This window comes from Phocoena phocoena, chromosome 2 (assembly GCF_963924675.1).
Source record: "Phocoena phocoena chromosome 2, mPhoPho1.1, whole genome shotgun sequence".
NCBI classification, from domain to species: Eukaryota; Metazoa; Chordata; class Mammalia; order Artiodactyla; family Phocoenidae; genus Phocoena; species Phocoena phocoena.
Window position 1 is genome coordinate 5,006,530 of NC_089220.1, and position 24,739 is coordinate 5,031,268.

Here is a 24,739-nt window from a genome sequence, read left to right on the forward strand (position 1 = left end):
GCGTCCACACTCAGCTCCACCAAGCTGCCCTCAAGAGAGATCCTGGGGGCTCCATCCTATGTGAGGCCCTCTGGAGTGTCAGTGGCCTTGTTGGGAGCAGACTAGACCACACAGGCCCCAGGGCCCCCGACCCTCTCAAATCAAGCTCTCAAAACTGCCCACAGTCCCGGCCTCACCCCCCAGGAGCATGGCCTTGCACATAACATGGGGCCCTCCTGGGAACCTGGGCCGTCTTCTGCCGACGTGGCATTGTCTGGGCATCTCCAGGGGCAGCTTCCAGAGCTGCATCAGCCCTTAGGGAGATCAGCCTCAACAAGGCACCCATTTTACAGATGAGAAAATGGAGGCCAGGGCGCCCTGGCCTGGTCTGGCAGTTCATTCATGCAGTCAACACATTTATTTATTGAGCATCGACTCTGTGCCAGGTCCTGGGTGGGCACAGGGGGCTCAGAGGTGAATCACACGCAGACTCTGCCCTTGAGGCACTCACAGCCTGGCAGGGCAGTCGGTCACATCGAAGGACACTCATGATACAGTGTGGTCAGTGTGGTGCTAGAGGTAGCACAGGTGGCCAAGAGAGCACAGAGGAGGAGCCCCTGGCCCAGCCGGGGGGTGGCAAGGGGGGCTTCCTGGAGGAGGTGACACCTGAAGAGGGCTTTAGGGAGTGAGCAAGAGTTAGGACGTCTGGCAGAGGGCGTGGTCTGTGCAAAGAGGTTGGGGGAGACAACAGCACATCTGGGCGGCAGCTGGGAGATGGCAGGCTCTGGTCCAGGAAGGGCAACGGAGTTAGCAGGGGACGGAGAGCTCTCAGGGCTGTGAAGCAGGTGGCGGTGTGCAGAGGGCCCGCTGGGAGCCAGTGTGGAGGGCGCTCCCGGGGAAGAGGGCAGGGGAACAGCGTGGGCGTGGCCCTGGCGGAGGAGTCCGGTCCTGCACGGGTCCCCTCAGCAGGGCGGGGGCGGGGGCGCGGGCTGCCAGCCCCGAGGCTGCAGGGTGCACAGCACGGGGTCCAGCGGCTTGAGCGTGGCCTGCTCCAGCAGCCTGAATCGCTGCCCGGGCACCAGCCGGAACTCCAGCCTCTGCAGCAGCTTGGCCATGACCACCTTCACCTCCATCTGTGCGCGCGGGGGTGGGGTGGGGGTGGGGGTCAGTGGTGTGAATGAGGGAATGAACAGCAAATGCCACAGCTGCCTGGGTCCCCAGCCCCCAGCCCCCAGCCCAGGGACCCAGAGCAGGGCTCTGAAATGCTTCCTGGACAAGACGTCACCCCGCAGTCACTTCTGGGCAGAAACCCCAGCGCTGGCCCCCTACCTGAGCAAACTGTTGCCCAATGCAGGAGCGGGGTCCCAGGGAGAATGGGAAGTAGGTGAACTTCGGCCTGCGTGCGGGGAGAGAGGCGTCAGGAGGCAGCCCCGCGACAGTTGTGACAAAGCCAACCTTGTGATGACCGGCTTTGGGCCAGGGCTGGTTTTCGAACATGCTGAAGACATCAACAGCTTACTCGGCTAAGCTCTGGGTCAGCATTGTCTCATTTTATCCTCCTTTGAGCCTTCCGGAAGGAGCTGTTATTATTCCCATTTCACAGATGGAGGAACTGAGGCTCAGAGAGGCAAAGCAGCACTCCCAAGGTCCTACGTCACTTACTCCACTTATTCAGCTGGTCGCATGCCCAGCTCTGGGCAGTCTGGGTCTGGACTCAGGCATCTGTCCCCTGAGCCTGGCTCTCCTCCCCACCACTGCTTCAGTACTTGAAACCATTCACCCCCACAGCCATCTCTAGAAGGAGCCGTCGGTATTCCCATTTCTCAGATAGGAGCATCAAGGTGTGGGGGGGCAGGGATGCCATCACTTGCCCAAGTCACAGGCCTTCCCAGTATAAGGGACTGGTTATGAGCACAGACTTTAAAACCAGTCTGAGCTGGGCTCAAACCTTGGTTCTGTCCCTTCCTGGCTGTTCGTCTCTGTGCAAGTTACCTAGCCTCTCTGAGCCATGATTTCCTCCTTGTAAATGTGGGTAGAGTGGGGTTCACAACTCCCTCGCAGTGATCTGGAAGGCTATGTGGGCTCAGTGAGCACAGGCAGCTCAGACCAGAGGCCTCTGGGACCAACCTCCCACCAGGTCTCCACTTGTGGACAGCTTGAAGAGAGACTTACTTGGGTGCTTTGGGGCTGAAGCGATCTGGGTTGAAAGTCAGCGGGTCCTCAAAGTATGTGTCCATCCGCCCCATGACATAGGTGCTGAACTGCCGGGCAGAGGATCTGCTTGTCTCTGGCTCCGAGGATGGGTCCCCTCGAACCTCCCCAACCTGCTGCAGTCACCCAGTGGGGCGACTCGGAGCAGAGTACCCCCTCCCGCACTCCCCACCCCTGCTCTACTCCACCCGCCCATCTCCCCACCCACACATCTCCCCACCCATCTCTCCACCTGGCCATCTCTCCACCTGCCCATCTGGACCAGTGCAGAATTCCACTGGCCCCTGAAAAGTCTCTAAGAGGAAGAAAGGGGGCAGCCCAATATGCTGCCAACCAGCTGGGCATGCTACCTCATCCCATGCTTGACCTCACCCTATGGGGGGAGCTACAATTATCCCCATTTTACAGATGAGGAAACTGAGGCTCAGAGGTTCATGACTTGCCTGAAGTCACCTGGCAAGTAAGTGGCCAAAATGAGATGCAAACTCAGGTCTGCTGCGAGGCCATCTTTCTCTAGATTCCCGGGAGCTGTTATTATTCAAAGTTTCTCTTCAGCACAAGGCTTGCTTCAGCGGGGTGGGGGTGGGGGAGCCACAGAGCCCCCACTAGCCTTTCACCTGCACACCTGGTGCCTCCTGGTTGAAGTTGATGCTCCATGCCCCGGCCCCCAGGGGCCATTCATGCCCCATAACTTGGGCCCTGGGTGCTGACCTTTGCACAAAGTGTCTCCCCAAGCCCGTGCTGCCCCTGGTTCTCTGTGTGAGAGTCTAGGGCATCCAGGGCTGGAGGGGGGGCCTGGAGCTGAGTGGGAGCATAAGACCAGGAGGGGTCTAAGGTCAGCAAAGGGCACCTACTATGTGCCAGGGGTTTTTGCCAGACACGTGATGTACATTATCTTGTATTATCCTGTTGACTCAGGTACCATTATCCCATCTTACAAGGATGGTACTGAGGCCTGGAGGTTCAGGGTCTTCCCTGAGATGACCCAGCCAGCAGGGGGCAGGGCCGGGATTAGAGCCTGGGTCTGCCCACTCAAGGTCCACGGAGTTGCACACGTGGGTTGAGAGTCAGCCCCAGGGCCTCGCCCTGCCAGATGTAAGGGCATTCTGAAGAGATGGTCGTTAAGGCAGGTGGTATTATTGGTGCAGGATGTTTTTTAAAAAAATAAAAAGTACAGATACAGAATTCCCTGGCGGTCCAGTGGTTAGGACTCCACGCTCTCACTGCCGAGGACCCAGGTTCGATCCCTGGTCTTGGAACTAAAATCCATGGTGTGGCCAAAAAAAAGAAGCACACATGAATGAAGGTTTGGTACGTGCTGAAGAGGGCTTGGCAGAGCCCTGGGGACGGGAGACTCAACAGGTGGGACTGGAGCACGTCTTTCTCCTATGTAAAAATAAACATAGGTTCTGTCTGGGGCTGAACTGCATCCCCCTAAAATTCATAAGTTGAAGTCCTAACTTCAGAATGTGACTGTAATTGGAGACAGGCTCTTTAAAGAGGTAATTAAGTTAAAATGAGGTCATCGGGGCCCCTAATCCAGTATGACTGGTGTTCTTATAAGAAGAGGCGATTAGGACACAGACACACACAGAGAAGAGGCCAGGTAAGATGGAGGGAGAAGATAGCTGTCTGCAAGCCAAGGAGGGAGGCCTCAGAAGAAACCAACATGCTGACACCTAAAACTTGAACTTCTGGCCTCCAGGACCATGGGAAAATAAATTTCTGCTCTTTAAGCTACTGTGTCCGTGATGCTTTGCGATAGTAGCCTCAGCAAACACAGACCCTTACCTCACACCATACGCAAAATCATTTTCAGATAGATAGGAGCTTAACTTTCAAAAGTGTAAAATCGGTAGAAGGCAATGTAAGTGAATACTCTTCTGACTTCAAAGCAGGGAAGAATTTCTTAAACAAGACAAAACAAGATAACTAACCACTAAAAAATTTAAGAACGTCAGATCATTAAAAACAAAGACAAACCACTATCTAGAGATGATATTTGCAACACATCTACCTGATAAAAGATTAACATGTGAATTTGTAAAGACAACTCTACATAATAATAAGAAAAGACAAACGACCCAAGAGAGGGAAATGAACAAACACCTCACAGAAGAGGAAAACCAGTGTAGGGCTGCCCAGCCTCACCAGTAGTCGGGAAAGGGCACATCAAGACCACAGCAAAATACTTTCCTTAAACTTATTGAACTGGCAAAAAATAAGCAATTGGCCCCTACTAAGTGGTGAGGCAGATAAGGAACAGACTCTCTCTTACACCGCAAGGGAGTGTCTGAACTGGCAAAGCCACTTTGGAAAATAATTTGTCCCTAGTTTATAAAGTTGATTAGTCATCTGTCCTACAACCCAGCCCTCCCACTCCTGGGCACACACCCAAAAAACACATTTGCACATTGCATCAGGACACAAGGACAGGAAAGCTGACAGCAGCAGCTGTGCTCATAATGGCAACAAACTGGGACCCTCTCAAATGCCCGTTGACCCCGGAATCAATGTGCAATAGTGCAACTCACATGGCAGAATATTACACAGCAGTGAAAACGGACGGCCTAGAGCCACACGTGGAAATCTACACTATCTTCATAGACATTGGACTGAGCCACAAAGCAAGTCCTAGGACATGTTCTTGGGTGGGCGTGCGCACACACGAAGGCGAGGGAATGGCAAGCACAGAGTTCAGGAGAGCGACAGCTTTTGGGGGGAATCAGGAGAAGGATGCCTACGTAGGTGGTTACGTTCTAGTTTTGGGGGGCAGGTGGTGGGTTTGGGGAGGTCATTGTGCATGGATGGAGCCTGAATGAATGAATGAATGAGGAAACAGCCAAAGGGACAAAATGTAAAGGAGAACGGGGTGGGGGAGGGGGGGAGAAAGTCAACCTCAGTGGGACGAGGGGCGGTGGAGAGAGAAGGAACTGGGGCAAATTTGGGCCAGCTCTGAAACTGGGCACATCCCATTCTGCTCCTTGCTGGCTTTGTGACCTCAGGAAAGTAACTTAACTTCTCTGAGCCTCAGCAGCCTCAGCTGTAAATGAGGCACCTCCCTTTTAGAATCATCCGCTGTAATCTTACGCTGGACAGTGGGGCGGGGAGAGAAAATCCATCACAGGGTTACGGTAGGACTCAAACAAGAATGCACGGGGAGGTCAGGGAGGATAACGGGGCCACGGACTTCAGAGGAGTCCCTGACCTCAGCGGACAGCCCCGAATTGACCAGCTGGGGGCAGGCAGGCAGGGCCCCCACGCACCAGGAGCGGGGTGTTGCCGGGGACTCGGATCCCATCGATCAAGGTCTCCTCCTCCAACAGACGAAAGGTGCCCCACGCTGGCGGGTACAGCCTCAGCGACTCTTTGAGGACCTGCAGACACCACACAGGGAGATAACGAGAGACATCAGAAGACCCCATGGAAAGTGCCAGAAGCATGTCCCGAACCTCTGCTCCATTTCACGGTGCTGAATGTGCACCCACGGCCGAACTGGGTCCCTGACCCCTGCAAGGTTAGCGTCTTCTGCGTGTCCAACCCCTCATGTGACAGAAGGAGAAACCAAGGCCCAGAGGAGGGGTTGTGCAAAGCCACAGTGCCAGAGACCAGACCAGACCAGAGACCAGAGCCAGGCCTCCCTCTAAACCAGGGCTCCCCCCATCCCGAGGACTCTGGCAGCTCGAGGAAGGCCTCCTCCTGTGCTGTGCTGGGGGTTGGAGGGGGGTTCTGCTGAGCCTGGCCCCCAGCTGGGAAGCCTAACGCTTGTGGAACCCAGGCCTAACTGGGTTTTACTAACTGAGCTGGTTTCCATACTGGAATCACCTGGGAAACCGTAGCCATGCTGGGTCCCGCCCCCAGCGACTCAGTATCATTGGTCTGGAGCAGCCTGGACATGGGCAGATTTTTAACCTCCCAGGGGATTCTCAGGTGCAGTAACGTTCAAGAACCCCTGTACTAAAGGGTTCAAGGAGGCAGCAGGCTGGTCGATGAATCGCCCACCTCTGCCCAGAAGCTTCTCCCCCATCCCCACACCTGGGACAGGTACTGCAGTCTCCCCAGGTCCTCGCAGTCCAGGTGCCTCTTGGAACCGATGACCTCGTCCACCTCGGCCTGCAGCCTGTCAGTCAGACAAAGACAAGTTCGTCTCCAAGGAGAGATGCCCCACGTTAGTTTTAAGAAGGGCGGGCTGGGAGGAAGCGTGAAGAGAGAGGCCTGGGGCTTCCTCGCTGCACACACTGCTCCCCAGCCCCCGTTCTTGAAAGAACCTCCCAGTCCAAACGCAGACACCCGGGCAGCTGGGAACTACGTTCCAGGCCCTTAAAACATTCACCCACTGTGTGTGCTGCTCGGAGTCGGCTGCAGGAAACAAACCACCACAGAACAAGGTCTTTGCAAAAAGATGCCTATTTCAGCCCGGTTCACAGCAGCTGGAAACAGCAGAAGGAGCGATGCAGGGATGCAGGTACGAGCCTTAGGACGTGCACCGTTAGAATAATATGCAGCCGTACAGGTGGACCTGGACCACTTCCCACCCGTGATGGGGTCTTTTCTCAAAAGACAGAAAATAACAAGGCTGGTGAGGGTGTGGAGAAATCAGAGCCCTTGTGCACGGCGGGCGGGGCTGTAAAGTGGTACAGCTGCTGTAGAAAATGGTATGGAGGCTCCTCAAAAGGTTAAACACAGGGCTTCCCTGGTGGCGCAGTGGTTGAGAGTCCGCCTGCCTATGCAGGGGACACGGGTTCGTGCCCCGGTCCGGGAAGATCCCACACGCCGCGGATCAGCTGGGCCCGTGAGCCATGGCCGCTGAGCCTGCGCGTCCGGAGCCTGTGCTCCACAACGGGAGAGGCCACAGCAGTGAGAGGCCCGCGTACCGCAAAAAAAAAAAGTTAAACACAGAACTACCATGTGATGCAGCAATCCCACTTCTGGGTAGACGGGTCTCAAGTAGACACTTACACACCGACGTTCACAGCAGCACTATTCACAATAGCCAAAAAGTGGAAGCAACCCAAGTGTCCACTGATGGACGAATGGATAAAGAAGATGCGGCCCATACATACAAGGGAATATCACTCAGACTCAAAAGGGAAGGGCATCCTGCCACTCGCTGCCGCACGGAGGAACCTTGAGGACATTACGCTGAGTGAAACAAACCAAACAGAAAGGACAAATACACTATGATTCCGCTGATATGAGGTCCCGGGAAGAGTCAGGTTTCTGGAGACAGGAAGCTGAATGGTGGTTGCCAGGGGCTGGAGGGAGACAGGGAGTGAGGAGTTAGTGTTTAACGGGGACAATTTCCGTTTGGGATGCTGAAATGTTCTGGGGATGGATGGTGGTGATGGATCCACAACAGTGGGAATGTACTTAATGCCACTGAACCATACACTTGAAGATGGTTTAAATGGTAAATTTTATTATATATATGATATTATATATGATATATATATGATATACATATATACACATAGACACAATATTAAAAAAAAAGAACTTGGGAAGAGGTTGCAAAACTGTGGGGCAATGTTGTGAGAATACACACGGCAAGATTCAGTAATTAATCATGAACTGTCACTGGGTGGATGGGGGCACCACAGGTGGGTTTATCATTATAATCATTATTTTAACTTTTCTGCTTTCTTCCAAATTTTTAATAAATACTATTACGTATTTTTAAACACCAATAAGCTACAGTTGACCCTTGCACAACGCGGGAGTTAGGGGCAGCGACCCTCCGCACAGTCAAAAATCCGAGTATAACTTTACAGCCGGGTGTCCGTGGCTCCACATCCACGGATTCAACCAACTGTGGATTGTGTGGTGCTGTAGCAGGTATTTAGTGGAAAACATCCATGTGTAAGTGGACCCGCACGGTTCAAACCCTTGTCGTTCAAGGGTCAACGGTGTTATATTCTCAGGCAATCGTTCAGTCTGCCCTTTCCTGCTGGTGATGACAACCCTTGCCCTGATGGACCCTTCCCCATGTCCACGGAGGTCCCACCCCCAAGCCTGTCGGCGGCATTTGCAGAGCGCTCTTACATTTAGCTCAGCCCATCTGTGCAACAGTCCTTGAGGGACACTGTTTGTATTTAAGGAAACCAATGGCCCAGCTCAAATGCCATCTCCCCAGCGATGCCCTCCTTTGTCTTGCCAGCTGCAGACAAGCGCTCCCTCAGCACTTTGCTTGGAATTCTGTTCAGTCCTCAGTGCCAGCCCCTGGCCAGGCCCTGAGTACATCTTGGGAGGGAAAGAGCCACGTCCCTGCCCTCTTGGAGCTTCTGGTTTCATGACTGAAATAGACTCAAAGCAAACAGTCCCAGGAGAAAAGGCATCTGTGAGCTGGGAGGAGGCTAGGAGGGGAAACAGAGTGGATGCTTCAGGGGTCTAAGAAGGCCTCTGAGGAGGGGGAAGAGGAAGGGGGAGGAGGACGAGGGGGAATTCTCCAGGAGAAAAGCAGGAAGAGGAGCTTCTAGAAGTAGGAGCAGCATGTGCAAAGACCCTGGGGTGAAGGGAGGCAGGACACATTGGAGGGGGCTCAGCCGTGGGAGACGGGAGCAGGTGGTCCCCTAGGAACAAGACATCAGATAAACCCCTTCACCAATGTCAAGGGGAGCCCCCCATCTCCCCTCCTCGTACCTCGCCAAGATCTCCGGCTGGCGCGACAGCTCCATCACCGTGAACGCCAGGTGATTGGCAGAGGTCTCGTGACCTGCAGGAAAGGAGGAGAGCAGAGGCTCCACGAGGCCTACGGGGCTGCCGCTGGCCCAGCCTGCCTGGCCTCTGAGACCCCAAGCCTCTGGTGGTAGTTCAAGCCCTCACTTCTCCCCCTTGGCTGAGCCAGACGTACAGATATGAGGGAGACACCTGTCCACCTCCGCGTTCCTGGTGTCGCCTATGTTGTCAAAGAAATGGCCTTCACCCCACGCATCCGTGTCTCACACCCTAAAAGCCCCTTGCTCCAACCCTCCTTGTGCCTTGCCTGGCCTGGAGGGATCTTCGTCCCCATTTTGCAGAAGAGCAAGCTGAGGCTGAGAGGAATGTGTCCCTCTTCGGTCACACAGCAGGAGGAACAGAGCTAGGACTCAAGTCAAGCACAGCTTTCAAGCCCAAAGCCCATGAAGCTGCGGGCACCAGCCCCTGAGGTCTGGAGAGGGTGCATCTCCTGTCACAGGGACCGACTTCCCAGGTGGAGAGGGCTGATTCTGGGTTCCGGCAGGATCTGGTCAAGTTGATAGCATCAACCCCACCCCTACCCCGGTTGGCCAGGGAGGGAGCCGAGTTGCACCACTTTCCTCTAAAGGGGTAAGGAGCTTAACAGGTGGCAACCACTGCCAGCCAGGGGGCCCCAGGGGCTGCTGGAATGCAAGAGGAGGGCCTACACCTTCCAGCAAGTAGGTGCTGGGAAGGAGGTCCAGCTGCTCCCAGGGCTGGAATGTGGGCAAGTCACGGCCAGGGGACCCCACAGGGGAGGCTGGGCCGGGGAATCAGAAGTGACCGGAAGTCCAAGCCTGGCCCTGGCTCTGCATTGCCAGCAGTGACTCAGTTTCCTCAAAGGACAATGGGAGGAGAGACACAGCTGTCCTCTCCCCGGCCCCTTGCGGTAGGGGCACAGGGCTCGTGGTAGGCTGCGAGGAGGACGTAAGGGAAGTTATTAAACCCCAGCTGGAAGGCTGGATGGACATCCCCATTTCACAGATGAGGAAACTGAGGCCCAGGCTACAGAGCCGGCCTATGGAAGAACCACATCCCGGACTCGGGCCCCTGGCTCACAGAATGAAGACCAGCCAGCCTTCATTCAGCAAGCACTTTATCACGCACGGAGGACGGTGCCCTGGAGTCCTGCTCCAGCCCTACTGCTCCAGGTCTCCCGGGCTATCTGCGAATGTGACCCCCACCTGGAGGGCCCTCTTCCACGCCGTCCACATGGCAGACCCCCTCCCCCTTCGTGACCCTCTCGCAGGGGAAGCAGGCTTCCTCCTCTGAAAATCCACTGCCCAGCAAGGCAATCCTGTCTGTCTGTCCACCTCCACCAACAGACTATGAAGCCTGTGCCTGGTCTTCGTTCATTTCATCCGATCTTTATGGGTACCTACGGCACTGGGCCCTGGGAATACACAGGTGAGCAAAACAACATAACCCCTGGCTCACCGAGCACGCAATCAGCTGGGGGAGACAGACCTTAGCGAATTACACCGATAAACATACAACTTAACGCTGTGAGATGTGTGGGCAGAGAGGAGCTCTGGGCGCCATGGAGAGATTCTAACTGGGGCCTGATGAGTCTGGGCAATCCCTGAGGGCTTCCGTGAGGTAGAGACACCTAAGGGATTGCTGAAGGGTGAGGAGAAGCTTTCCAGGTGAAGGACAACGCTCAAGAAATATTTGATGAGCAAACGGATAAAGTCGCTTAGCACACCTCCTGGTGCTAGAGTGCGGAAGGCCTCGGCATAAACTTTGAGTGAGGCAGACTTGAATTCAAGTGGCCAACCTCTCCTGAACCCAAAAAGACAGCTTCACAAATCCTCACGATCGCCAGCTCCAGAACCAGGTGGGAGGCCACCAAGACAGCCTCCTGGGCCTCGCCAAGCTAAGAGAGAGGGCATCTGCTCCCCTCACCCCAGCCCCCCAGTTCCACAGCAGAGCTCTGCTCAGACTGTCTAAGAAAAGCTCTGAGCCAGGGTTTGAGCCATCCACGGTCCCCTTCACTCCTGCAAAGCTCTGAACCTTTGGTGGCTGCTGAAGCTACAAACCGGCAATGAAGAAGGTGACGAAGTTGTCCAGCAGAATCTCGTCGTCCTGGGCCCCCTCTTCAGCTGAAAGACAAGGCGAGTCTCAGAGCCCCAGGAGTAGATGCCGCCTGGGACACTAAGGATCCTGGTCTCCTCCCCACTCCCCGCTCCCCTAGAGCCAGACGGAACCGGCTGGAGTCAACTGATGGGGGGCACCCCCGCTGCCTGGCCCTCCCAAGGCCCTCGAGGGAGCCCTGGCACCTTTGAGAATCTGTGTGAGGATGTCAGCAGGCACGTCCTCCCCCCTCTGCAGGGCCTCCCGGCGGCGCTGGACCCAGTCCTTGCCAACCTGACGCAGGAAACGCACGCTCTCCCGGACCTCGCGAAGCTGCTTCCACTTCCCCGGCATAAACTAAATGAGAGTTCCAGCTCAGCGTGGTGGACTGGACACACACTTTCGCTCTCCCCTGTCCCCCCAACTCCAAAATGACTTCAGAAATCCACAGCGGCACCGGCAAGCTGGGAGGGTGGAAGAATGTGAGAACATTCTAGAAAAGATCAAGTAGCCAGGAGACTTTATCAGAATGGTGGGCTATGGGGAATTCTCTGGCAGTCCGGTGGTTAGGGCACTTTCACTGCCGGGGCCCCGGGTTCGATCCCTGGTCTGGCAACTAAGATGCCGCAAGCCATGTGGCCTAAGCCCAAGCACTGGCTTCCCCTTCCTGCCCCAAATCCCTAGAAATGATGGGAAAGACGCCTTAAAGTATCCACAGAGCACTGGAAAATAAGAAGGGATTCCTGAAGGATGGAGGCAATTAGGATCACATCGAAGGAGGAAACTTCAGCCAGAGGGAAGTAGAGGGAAATTAACTGCTGAAAAGGTGCGGTGGCATCAGGGGACTCTAAGCTCAAAGTCTGAAGTCCCAGGGTACAGAAGGGGGCCCTGAGCGTCTGTCTGGGAATCAACTCAAGTACTGTAGCCGAGCAGGACTCTATGGGGTCTTCCCAGAACAGACCACCCCCACCCCCATGTCCTCCGCCTGCCTCTTGTCTATAGAAAAACCTTAGCCTCCTAGGCCTTCCCCGAGTTCCAAAGAGAATTTAATCAGAGAAGGGGTAAAATGCAGAAAGAAAGGAAAACAGTCCAGCAAGACAAAATAATAGTTTAACTATTAAACAAAGTCAAGAATCTTTAGTTCCTCCTCAAGGGCTACAGAGAATATTCTGAGCCATGTCCTTTGAGCTGTTTTCCAGATACTGAAGCCGCCACCAGGTGGGAGAAGTTAACCGCATGCTGCGCACCTACACGTAGACCCCAGACTGGTTGGAACCAGAAGGTTGATGATGTTGACTCCCGATTACCTCACCACCAAGTAATCAGAAGATTGTCCACAAGCTAATCACATACCCACACCCTCCCTCCACCCCAAACACACACCCCCGTCTTTAAAAACCTTTCCCCGAAAGCCTTCAGGGAGTTTGGGCCTTTTAAGCCCTAGCTGCCTAGACTCCTTGCTTGGGGCCCTGCAATAAATGTTGCACTTTCCCTCACCACAACCCAGTATCAATATATTGGCTTTACTGCCTGTGGGCAAGCAGACCCAAGTTCGGCTTGGTAACAGTGCCACCTTTCCCCCTCCTTCTTCCTTCATGCCTGCAACAAGGAGGCGATAGCTGGATCTGCAGCAGCCATCTTATAACAATGAGGTGATGAGCTAGAGACAGTGGAACAGAAAGACAGAAAAATCCAGGAACATCTGACATTGTGGGGTCATCATTGCCATCCTGCTTCAGGATCATTTCACATGAGAGAAAGATTTACTCCTAATTTACTTAAACCACTTCTATTTTCAGCCTCTACTTTAGGGGATGTATGCAAATCCTAACTGATTTGCAAGTCACTTCAGACATATCAGAGCTCAAAACCCATTCTGAAAACAATCACAGGAGGAAGTTCTCCAGCAAATGAGGACAAGACAAGCTACGATGGCAGGTACCTTTGCCAGAGTGTTTCGGGATGCACTGATGCCCTCCAGGATCAGTTTCACTTTCCGGGACAGAGGCTTCTGGGCACCCAGCAGCATGCTGGTCTCCATCCCAAAAGCTGCCTGGGGGAGAGAGAAGGGCAAGGTCATACGTGAGTGATGGGAGGACTGAAGACCCAGGACAGAGCCTGAGCTAAGGGTTGTGTGCGTCTTGTCATCGACTCCTTACAACAACCCATGATAATCCCGAACGTGTGGGATGTGGTAGGATTAAGTGGCACATAGTAGCCACTCAACAAACCTTGGCTTCCTTCCTTGACAAGATGCATTTCCCCTGAAATGCAGCCTTCCTTGTGTGTCTGTTTCACACCCAGTTTCCCAGTGAATTGTTGAATGGTGACGACTTCACTCACTGTGCCTGAACTCCATCCTTAACCTGGATTGGGGGTTACCTGGGCCACTGCTGAGACAGCCAGGGTGAAAAGTCAAGCAATACCCCATGGGGGCTGCTGAGGGGGAGGTAGGCTTGGGCTGGGAGTCAGGCAGACCTGAGATCCAGTCCTAGTCCTGCCACTGACCAGCCAAAGGCCTGTCTCCGCATCTCTTTGTGTCCATTTCTAGAGAATGAGTTAGGTAGCTCCAACCTCACGCTGTTGTTTTAAAAGTTCGAGGAGATAAAACAGATGACCCTCCCAGCCCAGAGAAGGGGCAGCTTATATGTGGAGAAGTGGGGAGAGGGGAGGGAAGCAAGCAGGGAAGAGGGAGGGAAGAAATGCCCTCTGCCCGTGTGGCCCTCCCCACGCCCCACTCCGCCATCCTCCCATCACCTTGGCCAGGATGTCCATGGTGGTGCAGGTCAGCATATCCTGCATGGACACCGGAGTCTGCCCATCCGCCTTGGCTTCCAGAATCTCCACCAGCTGCTCCGCTTTCTCATTGAATGTTTCCATCAAGCTAACCAAGGAGCTGAGGAAACAGCACAGACATCAGCGGCCACTGGGACCAGCCCAGGGCTGCGGACATCCTGTGCCCCCCTTTCTGAAGGGAGACCAGTGTGCAGAGTGGCGGTGGGGGCCCCTCCCAGCCTTTCTGGTCTCCCCTTAAGACCCAGCTCACAGGATGGGGCTGCAGTAATCAAACTAAGCCTTGGATTTCACCAGCCCCCTCCATTCAGGATGGCCACTGTCCCTTTACCCTTAGTTTTAATGGTTTCATGGGTCCTCTGTTTGCCACTTGGCCCTTCAACTCTGACCCCAAGGAGACATGGCAATGTAGAAACTCCAGAAGACAGTGGGAAGGAAGGGAAGAAAGGCCTCTGGGGCCTCTTAGAGTCTATGAAGTTTCCCCTCCAACCTCTTGGTTGCACTGCCCACTCTCCTTACCTGCCCTGCCTGGGGCCACCATCTGCAGCCTTTTGTTATCCCATTTCACTCTCTGTCCTTGAGCAATCATAGTGCCCAGCCCTACACAGAAGTGAGTCCTCTGACCCAGAGCTCCCAACCCACAGCGCCCCTGTCCCGGCACAGCTACCTGGCTTGTCTGCCTGGCATACAGCTTAGAAAGAGGTATGGAAGGATGTGCTCCAAACTCACAAAAATGGTATCCCTGAGGGAGTGGAAAGGGGGGAACTTGTCCCTTTGTACATTACATATTTCTGAATTTTTACAAAGAGAAAGTGCTGCTTTTGAAATTAAAAGTCGTTTTTAATGTTAGCAATCTGGGTAAAGGGTATAAGGGTGTTTTTTTCTCCTATTCTTATTCTTGAAACTTATCTAGAAATTTGAAATTATTTCCAAATAAGAGGTTTTAAAAAACAGTAAAGAGAGCAAATTGGGGAAGAGAAAAAAAAAAGAATAACTTTTTTAATTAGGAAAGACTATCCACTCTTCGTTGCCGATCAGCCAGCCCTGCTCTGTTTCCCAGCTCTAGCACAGGCCCCAGCATCTGTCTGGTCACTGCTGCTCCCACCCCATGCTGGCTGCATGTCTTGTTCTCTGTGGCCCAGGCATATAATGAAAGCACCACTCGAATCTGGTCCCTTGCCCACCTAAAATGCTTTGAAGCACCCTGTTGTGAGGGAGGGTAAATCCTCACCTGGGCCCAGGAGGCTGTCTGCTCTTGTTCATTCCTGCCTGCAGCACTGCTCTCCTGTTACAATGACCTGTTATCTTCTCCAAAGCCCAATGCTCCTTCCTTTCTCAGGGCCTTTGCCCATGTTGTCCCCTCTGCCTGAGCTGTCTCCCCTCCCACCCTCCATCCCTATGCCTCATAACACCTTAACATCTGCCCTCTCTCCAGGTGGACAGTCAAATGCCACATTCTCAGGGAAATGTCTCTTAAGCCTAAGTAGTCCCAATACATGCTCCCATAGTACCCTGGACTTCTTTTTCATAACACTTACATGGTTTGCAAGTATATATTTATTTGCAAGATTCTTTGTAGTTGTCTTTTTTTTTTTTTAAAAATCACATTCAAATTGACTATTTGGAGCTCATGTGCTGGTTACCACACCAGTACTGAATCCCTTGCAGCTACTGCAGATACAAAATAATCGGACTGGGGCTTCCCTGGTGGCGCAGTGGTTGAGAGTCCGCCTGCCGATGCAGGGGACGTGGGTTCGTGCCCCGGTCCGGGAAGATCCCACATGCCGCGGAGCGGCTGGGCCCGTGAGCCACGGCCGCTGAGCCTGCGCGTCCAGAGCATGTGCTCCGCAACGGGAGAGGCCACAGCAGTGAGAGGCCCGCGTACCGCAAAAAAAAAAAAAAAACAAAAAAACGTGAGGTTCAGTGTAATGGAGAGGGTCAACCAAAACAGTGCTGCTGGTATTTATATCATGAGCACTATGGGCGGCCATCTGGTTAGAATCTATGTCCTCCCATAACCTCAAAGCTTCCTGAGGGTAGGACCACATCACCTTGGTTGGCCTTCATAACCCTGGCACTTGGCACAAGTATTCATTAAATAAATGCCTCCTTCTAGTCTATTCCTTTTATCATTCCTGGCAACTTTCCAGTAAGACCAAGACCATTCCATGCATTCATTCTATGGACATTCCTGGAGGGCTTGTGAAGTGCCTGGTGCCGTGCTGGGTGCAGGGGTCCAGGAACAGGGTACATCTTCTGCCTTCACGGACCCGAGGTCTAGTGAGGGAGGCAGATTGAATGAGAATCTTTGCAGTGGATGTGACAAGAGCCATCATGGAGACATGAACTCAGTCTTGGAAGGTCAGGAAACAGTTCCCCAAAGCAGTGACATCTTAGCTGGGTATCAAAGGAGTCAGAGGAATTTCTTGGGGTAGCACAGAAGGCAGAGGGAATGGCAGCAACACAGGCAGAGATGCCAGAAAGAGCCCAGCGTTTCCAGAAAGGTGGAGGTGAGAGGGTCCAAATGTTGGAGGGGTCTCAGGGGCAGACTAAGGGGGAGTGAGGTCTGACCTTCATCTTTCAGGTCATAGGGAGCCACTGAAGGCTTCAGGACAGAGGAGAGAGGTGGTCAGATCTGAGTTTCAGCAAGATCTCTCCAGGGCGGTCAGGTGGATGCATTGGAGGAGGGAAACAGGAGGTGGGGAGGCCAGGGAGGAGGCTGTGACTAAAGTCTAGGTGAAAATGTTTATACGGTTGTCCACAGACTGCATACAAAACAGTAACTGCACAGTGGAGAAGCCTGGAGGCTCCCTTAACCAAGGGAGCAGTTAACATCTCCAACAATGAGACAGATCAACACATGCTTCCAGATAACAATGCCGTAAGGAGGATACAACATTACTCCTGGGCCATTCCCACCAAAAAAGGCACAACCTGAGTGTAACTGAACAGAAATAGCAGACAAACAAAACTGAAGGATGTTCTAGGAAATTGGCCTGTAATCTTAAGGTCAAGAAATTTAAGGAAAGACTAAAAACTGTTCTAGAATGAAGGAGGCTAAAGAGGTATGGTAACTGGGACTTCCCTGGTAGCGAAGTGGTTAAGAATCTGCCTGCCAATTCAGGGGACGTGGGTTCGAGCCCTGGTCTGGGAAGATCCCACGTTGCGGAGCAACTAAGCCCGTGGGCCACAAATACTGAGCCTGCTCTCTAGAGCCCATGAGCCACAACTACTGAGCCCGTGTGCCACAACTACTGAAGCCCATGGGCTTAGAGACCGTGCTCTGCAGAAAGAGAAGGCATTGCGATAAGAAGCACACGCACCGCAGCGAAGATTAGCCCCCGCTCGCCGCAACTAGAGAAAAGCCTGCGTGCAGCAACCAACACCCAATGCAGCCAAAAATAAATGAATTAATTTAATTAAATTACTTAAAATTAAAAAAATAAATAAAATAAAGAGATACGGTAACTAAACCTGACACATGGACCTGGATTGGATCCTAGACAAGAATACAAAAAGCTGTCCTTACACAAGTGACAAAATTTGAATATGGATTATGGATAAGATAACAGTATTGGATTAATGTTAGATGTCCTCATTTTGATAACTGAACTGCTGTCATGTAAAAGAATGTCCGTGATCATAGGAAATACACACAGAAGCATTTAAGGGAAGAGATTACAATGTCTCCAACTTACTCTCAAAAAATTTAAAAAACATGCACTATGCAAAAATGTATATACATACACACACACAGAGAAAATTATAAATATATTTATATATACACATAAAGAAGAAATGACAAAACATATGGTGATTTAAACCATAAACAGTTAAGTGGATCTGGGTAAAAGATATACAGAAGTCCCTTAGACTATTCTGACAATTTTTCTGTAAATTTGAAATTATATCAAAATAAAAGATCATCTTCCTCAAAATGTTAAACATAGAATTACCATATGACCCAGCAATCCCATTACTATATACCCAAGAGAAATATATCCACCCAAAAATGTTGATAGCAGCATTATTCGCAATAGCCAAAAAGTAAAAACAACTTAAATGTCCATCAACTGATGAATGGAACATTAAATGTGGTATGTTCATACAACGGAATCTTATTTGGTAATAAAAGGGAATGAAGTTCTGATACACGCTATAATGTGGATGAGCCTTGAAAATATTATGCTAAGTGAAATAAACCAGGCATAAAAGAAATGTTGTATGATTCCATTTATAAGAAATGTATAGAATATGAAAACCCATAGAGACAGAAATTAAATTAGTGGTTGTCAGAAGCGGCAGGCATTGACAGGATATAAGGAGTGACTGGTTTGGGGGGTGATGAAAATGTTTTACAATCAACCATGGTGATGGTTGTACACGTTTGTGAATATACTGAAAACCATTGAATTGTACCTGTAAATGGGTGAGTTGTATAGTATTTGGATTATATCTTGTGAAAACAGCTACTTTAAAAATAAAATGCTACCAAAAAATGAAAACTATAATAAATGAAAAAGCCCAGACAAGGAGTGATAAAGTCTGAGCCAAGGGAGCTGCTGGGGGACAGGGACCCCACACCTCCAGGCATCATGGTCATTCAGCTCCTGACGCTCACAGACTACTTGGGGGCCCCTCTGACGCCCACCCCGCTGGCTGTCTTGGTCTCTCTTTGACCAGTAATGCCGTGCCCTTCCTCTCTCCCTTCAGCCTGGGTGAAGGTGAAGCCCCTTCCAATGAAGACTCTCCCTTGCCAAGCCCACCCAGGTTGGCAGCCCAGCACCGCCTCTGAGCAACCAGCCATGACCCCAGGGCCTGTCTGCGGCCACACTCACCTCCGGCTGAAGGCCAGGTCCATGACCCTCCGCTGTTTGTGCCAGCGTTCATAGTCACATTCGGACACTAAGCCTTGGCCAAACAGCCTGCGGAAGAGACAAACGCTTGATGTGAGAAACGGGTGAAGGAATGAGAATTGACTGCCTGACGGGGTCGGGTCACCTTTTGGGGTGATGAAGATGTTCTAGAACCAGACAATGGTGATGGTTGCACCACATGGTGAATGTAACAATGCCACTGAATTGTAATTCCAATGCGGTTAAAACGGTGAATTTTATGTGATGTGAATTTTACCATAATACATACGTACATACATAAGGGTGATTGTGTGCCCCAACCTCAGTGACCCCTGCATTCCCACCTGCCATCCGGAGGGGAACGGGTGAGAAGGAAGGTGCTGGTGACAAGAGCGGTGACCACCACGGATGGCCCCTGTTGTGCGCTCGGCAGCCAGGGTATTGGGACTTAATGCTACATCCAAAACTCTGGACCCTGTGAACCCTCCACTTGCAGCCAGAGGCTCTCCTGGCCTCGCCCCAGACACCTCCTCGCATCTTACCTCTCACCAAACACAGTCTGGATCGCGTGGTACATCTTGGAGTCCTTGTTGTATTTGGTTGACATCAGGAACTTCTAAACATCCCCAGAAAAACAACATGAGCTTGTGCACCCATGAGAGGCTGCAGAAGAGTCAGCAGTTTTCTTGTCTCTTTCGAAACACCCTCCAAATAATCACCCTGAGCTGAGGGCCAGCTACGGCGTGAACGCCCATATGAGTGATCTCACCTACTCCCTCCGGAAGTCCTGTCTTTCAGGGATGAGGAAAGCGGGGCACAGAGCGGTGAAGTGATTTTTTCCTGTGGTCACACAGCTGGGGACTGATGCAGGGTGGCTTCCTCACTCCAATGCCCACACTCAGGAGCCCACACCACGCCACCTTCCAAAGTGGCAACAAGAAAAGGCCTGGGCTGCTCTGAAACCAGAGTGGGGAAGGGGAGAAGCCTGGTAGGAGGGCTTCTAGGACACAGGAGAGACACTCAGCACAGATTCAGTGTTGTTAGTGCCAACGCAGCCGTGGAAGTCAAGGAAGGCTTCCTGGAGGAAGGGTCCACTTCCTCACCAAGAGCAGGAGGGTAGCAACAGTAACATTAGCTAGCAGCTTTTGAGGCAGCACAGCCCAGGCTGTGGGTTCCACTGGCTTAAATCTGAATCTGGCTCAAATATTTCACTCCACCACTTGCCAACTCTATGACCGTGGGTGAGTTACTCACCTCCTCTGCCCCTGTTTCCTTATTTTACAAGATGGGATTCGGGAGAGTACCTGCCTGGTAGGGTTGCTGTGAAGAGAAAATTGTTTCTACGTGAAAAGTGCAGAGAACGGCACCTGGCACACAGCAGGTGCTCCATGAATGCCAAATGCACACCAGCGCCCTAGGGTTCATTTAATGCCCAATCAACCCTAAGACGTGGGTGGTATTTTTATGCTCATCGTACATCTAGGTGAAAAACGGAAGTTTAAAACTGGCCCAGGGTCACCACATGGTAAATGGTGGCCATAGGATTTGAATCCAGGCAATTTGCTGCGGGGGCGAGGGGAGAGAAAGCTGTGATACAGGTAGGAGAACCCCTGTCACATGGTGGTGCATTCGGGCAGAGGAGTGGAGGTGTGGAGGCAGGGGAGGGGCAGCAGCAGGGGGGCTGGAGAGGCTGCTGGGCCAGACCCCCGAAGCCTGCCTTGCGGGACTCTTGGCTTTACCCTGTGGGCACTGGGACGCAGTAAGGTGACATCTCTGCTATCCATTAAACCCAGGGGCTGCTGGTGACTGTGGACTTAGCTCCTGGGAATCTAAGCCAAATTTTCAGCTCAAAGGAAACCCCAGAAATGTTGACTTCAGCTCACAAGCCACATCCCGGGGACCCCACCCCTACCCCCAAACTGTCATTTGTAAACCAAGTTCTGTCACTATCCTATGTCTGCTGGTTTCCTCTTCTGCAAAAAGACCTTGGCAGTAAAGGCCCACCTCCCAGGCCCTACTTAAATACCTCTGGGTAGTCCAAGGTCTGTGCCAGCCCTTCCCCACCTGAACTGAGGTGCACCCCCTGAGGCAGAACAGCCTCAGCACAGTCTCTGACCAGGGTCCCCACAGCCTGCTGTCTCTGGAACCACAGATCCTTTGTTTGGCCCAGTGAGCTGGGCTCTGGGACATGAGGGATGCACAGGGAACCCCCAGCACCTTGCTGCCTTCTGTTGCCCATTCTGACAGTGCACTTCTGCCCATAGAGGAGTAACTGCTAGGCACTTTCCCTCCGGCCATAAACAGCCAGAAAAATAAGCAAAAATTATGCAATGTCTGCTTTTAGACAGTGGGCAGTGAACCATGACAGAAGGAAAAGGAAAAAAAAAAAAAAAAAAAACAAGAGCCCTACAATATAGGAGCCCTACAGCTTTCGGCCCAGAGGCAATTTTAGGACAAAGGCACTTAAAGAATAAACTCAAATACAGCCCAGCAGGCTTTCCAAATTAATAAGACAGAGGTCAGAGTCCAGGCAGGCCAGAAAAGCCTAGAATTTGTAGGGCAGAGGACTCAAGAGGAGGAAGCTATGCAGAGAAGGAGGTCCTGTGCAGAAATCTGCACAGGGATCCCCTGTATCTTTGTATAACTACCAATCTGGGCATGTGTAGAGTGAAACTCCACAAGACCGGGTAAAAAATTTCTGGGGAAAGGAGAGTTACTGGGTAACTATAGGCTAAACGATTCTCAGAGCTCAAACAAGCTCAGAATTGTTCAAGTCCCCATTGGCCACAGTTAAACCTCAGACACAAGGCCTTTATTAGAGTCCTCAGAAGGGTTACTCCTTAGTCGTGGGGCTAAACTAGCTCTAGAGTAAAAGCCTACACTTGATCAACCCTCAAAAGCCTTAAAGCAACCTGGAGAGGATCCAAGTGATCTGCCAGAATGAAGTCCAGCACTCTTTAAAGGAGTAAAACAGAACTGAGCGCTCAGCAATGTACACGTCACAATGTCCATTGTGCAGCATATAACCACTAGACGTGCCAAAGAGCAGGAAAATCTGACTATAACCAAGCCTAGAAATAATGGAGATGACGGAATTCACAGACAAGAACCTTAACACATTTATTACAATTTTACAAATATGCTCAAGGAACCCACGTATCCAAGAAGTTCAAAGAATCCTACATAGAATTAACACAAAGAAAGGCACACCAAGGTGGATCATAATCAAATTTCCGAGCCCAGTGATAAAGAGAAAGTCTTAAAAGTAAACAGAGATGAAGTGATATAATATTATTTGAAGATAGATTGATATAAGTTAAAGATTATCCTATGAATCCTAGGACAACCACAAAGAGAGAGAAAGAGGCTAATAAGACAATAGTGGATATAAAATGGAATACTAAAACATACTCAATCTAAAAGGCAGGAAAGGAGGAAAAGGGAACAAAAAACAGGTGGATCAAATAGAAAACAAACAACAGCATGGTATATTTAAACTTAACCACATCAATAATTACATTAAATGTAAATGACCTAAGCACTCCAATTAAAAGGCAGAGATTTTCAGATTGACTGAAATAGCAAAACTCCACTATATGCTATCTATAAGAAACCCACTTGAAATATAAAATTCCAGATAGGTTAAAAGTAAAAGGATAGGGCTTTCCTAGTGGCACAGTGGTTAAGGGTGCACCTGCCAATTCAGGGGATGGGGGTTCGAGCCCTGGTCCGGGAGGATCCCACATGCCATGGAGCAACTAAGCAACTAAATAGTTGTGTGCCACAACTACTGAGCCTGCGGTCTAGAGCCCACGAGCCAGAACTGCTGAGCCTGCATGCCACAACTACTGAATCCCGCATGCCTAGAGCCTGTGCTCTGCAACAAGAGAAGCCACCACAATAAGCACACACACCTCAATGAAGAGTAGCCCCCACTTGCTGCAACTAGAGAAAACCCACATGCAGCAACAAAGATCCAGCACAGCCAAGAATAAATAAGTGAAATAAATTTTAAAAAATAAATAATAATAAAAAGTAAAAGGATAGAGGGAATTCCCTGGCAGTCCAGTGGTTAGGACTCTGCGCTTCCACTGTAGGGGGCATGGGTTCGATCCCTGGTCAGGGAACTAACATCCTGCATGCCACATGGCATGGCCAAAAAGAAAGGAAAAGGATAGAAAAAGATATGCCATGAAACACTAAACATAAGACAGCTGGAGTGGCTATATTAATACCAAACAAAATATACTTCAGGAAGTGGAATACTACCAAGGAAAAAGGGGAAATTTCTAAAGATAAAGGGATCAATTCATCACAAAGATATAACTTTGCTTAATGTGTACACACCTGGTAACTCAACTTCAAAATACATGAATCAAAATTGATAGAACTGAGAGTAAAAATGGACAATTCCATGATGGGGTTAGAGAGTTTAACACTCCTCTCTCAGTAGAGAGTAATTTACTTTCTGCATGCTAGAACGTGTAGAAAGTAAATTAGTAATGATTTAGAAGATTCAAAGAACACTATCAACCAACTTCACCTAACTGACATTTCTAAAACACTCCAACAATTACAGAACATATGTTTTTTTTTAAGTGCTCACAAACGTTCACAAATATAGACCATATACTAGGCCATACAACAAGCTTCAATTAATTTTAAAGGATTGAAATCATGAAGAACACTTTCTCTGACCTTACAGAATTAAATTAGAAATCAATAAAAGAAAAATATCTGGAACATCTTATAATACTTAGAAATTGAACAACACACGTTTAAATAATCCATGGTTCAAAGAAGTAATCACAAGGGAATTAAGAAATTATTTTAAACTGAATGAAAATAAAAGCACAACATATTGAAATGTGTGGTATATTTGTGCTAAAGTAGGGCTTACAGGGAAACGTAAAGCTTTAAATGCCTATATTAGAAAGGAAACAAAATCTAAAATCAATTACCTAAGCTATCACCTTAAAAAATTAGAACAAGAACAAACTGACAGTGAGTAGAGGAAGGAAATAAAAAGGAGCAGAAATTGGGGCTTCCCTGGTGGCGCAGTGGTTGAGAGTGCGCCTGCCGATGCAGGGGATGCGGTTTCGTGCCCCGGTCCGGGAGGATCCCATGTGCCGCGGAGCGGCTGGGTCCGTGAGCCATGGCCGCTGGGCCTGCGCGTCCGGAGCCTGTGCTCCGCAACGGGAGAGGCCACAACAGTGAGGCCCGCGTACCGCAAAAAAAAAAAAAAAAAAAAGAGCAGAAATCAATAAAATAGGAAACAAACAATGGAGAAAACCAATAAACCAAAGGTGGGTCTTTGAAAAGATGAATATGATTGAGAAACCTCTTGCCAGCTTGTTCAATAAGATAAAAGAAAACCCAAATTACTGTTCTCAGGAACGAAAGAGGGGACATGTCCAGAGATCCAGTAGACATGATAAAGATAATAAATAAATATTGTGGACAATTTTTTATCAGTAATTTCAACAATTTAGGAGAGATTCCTTGAAAGATACAAAACTCAAGAAAAAATAGAAAATCTTAATCGCCATATATCAACTTTAAAAACTGACTGCATAATTTAAAAAAAACAAAAACACTTCCTTCAAAGAAAATGCCAAGCCCAGATGGCTTCACTGGTAAATTCTATCAAACGTTAAAGGAAGAAATAACACTACTCCTATACAAACTCTTTCAGAAAACAGAGGAGAGGGACCATTTCCCAACTCATCTTATGAGGCCTATTAACTTGATCCCAAAGCCAGGGATCAAGAGAAGAAAAAATATAGAAACAAAAATTCTTAGCAAAAGATGAGCAAATCGTATCCAGGAACAAATTGTATCATGACCAGGAAGTGCTGATTTAACACTTAAATGCTAAGCGATGTAATTCATCATATTAATATATGTCTTTCAAGTTCTTATCTCATCGAGCATCGTGAAGGTCTTGTGTATGGTTTTTGGTAGCATGCTATTAAAAGTCTTAAGGCATGTGTCTGTATTTGCAATGAAACTTTTTAAAAATAAAATGACTTTTAACATCCTGTTAGAGACACCATGGTCATTCAACTTGTCTTGTGATCTAGACCCCAAGCTGTATTTTGTCCCCCTTAGTG

At 50.4% G+C, this 24,739-nt stretch overlaps 1 protein-coding gene across 1 annotated transcript in view; it reads right to left on the reverse strand.

The window, feature by feature from the left end:
• Positions 1-382: 382 nt before the first annotated feature.
• The window catches only part of CYP46A1 (cytochrome P450 family 46 subfamily A member 1), a 32,916-nt gene continuing 8,559 nt past the window's right edge, over positions 383-24,739 (reverse strand). The window contains exons 4-15 of the mRNA XM_065872158.1: positions 19,169-19,242; positions 18,609-18,695; positions 13,735-13,873; positions 12,920-13,030; positions 11,184-11,334; positions 10,944-11,006; positions 8,830-8,902; positions 6,226-6,310; positions 5,457-5,567; positions 2,152-2,240; positions 1,309-1,375; positions 383-1,112 (exon numbers count right to left, since the gene is read on the reverse strand). Coding sequence (XP_065728230.1) covers positions 942-1,112; positions 1,309-1,375; positions 2,152-2,240; positions 5,457-5,567; positions 6,226-6,310; positions 8,830-8,902; positions 10,944-11,006; positions 11,184-11,334; positions 12,920-13,030; positions 13,735-13,873; positions 18,609-18,695; positions 19,169-19,242 — 1,221 coding nt within the window. The 3' untranslated portion in view covers positions 383-941. The remainder of the gene's footprint in view (positions 1,113-1,308; positions 1,376-2,151; positions 2,241-5,456; positions 5,568-6,225; positions 6,311-8,829; positions 8,903-10,943; positions 11,007-11,183; positions 11,335-12,919; positions 13,031-13,734; positions 13,874-18,608; positions 18,696-19,168; positions 19,243-24,739) is intronic.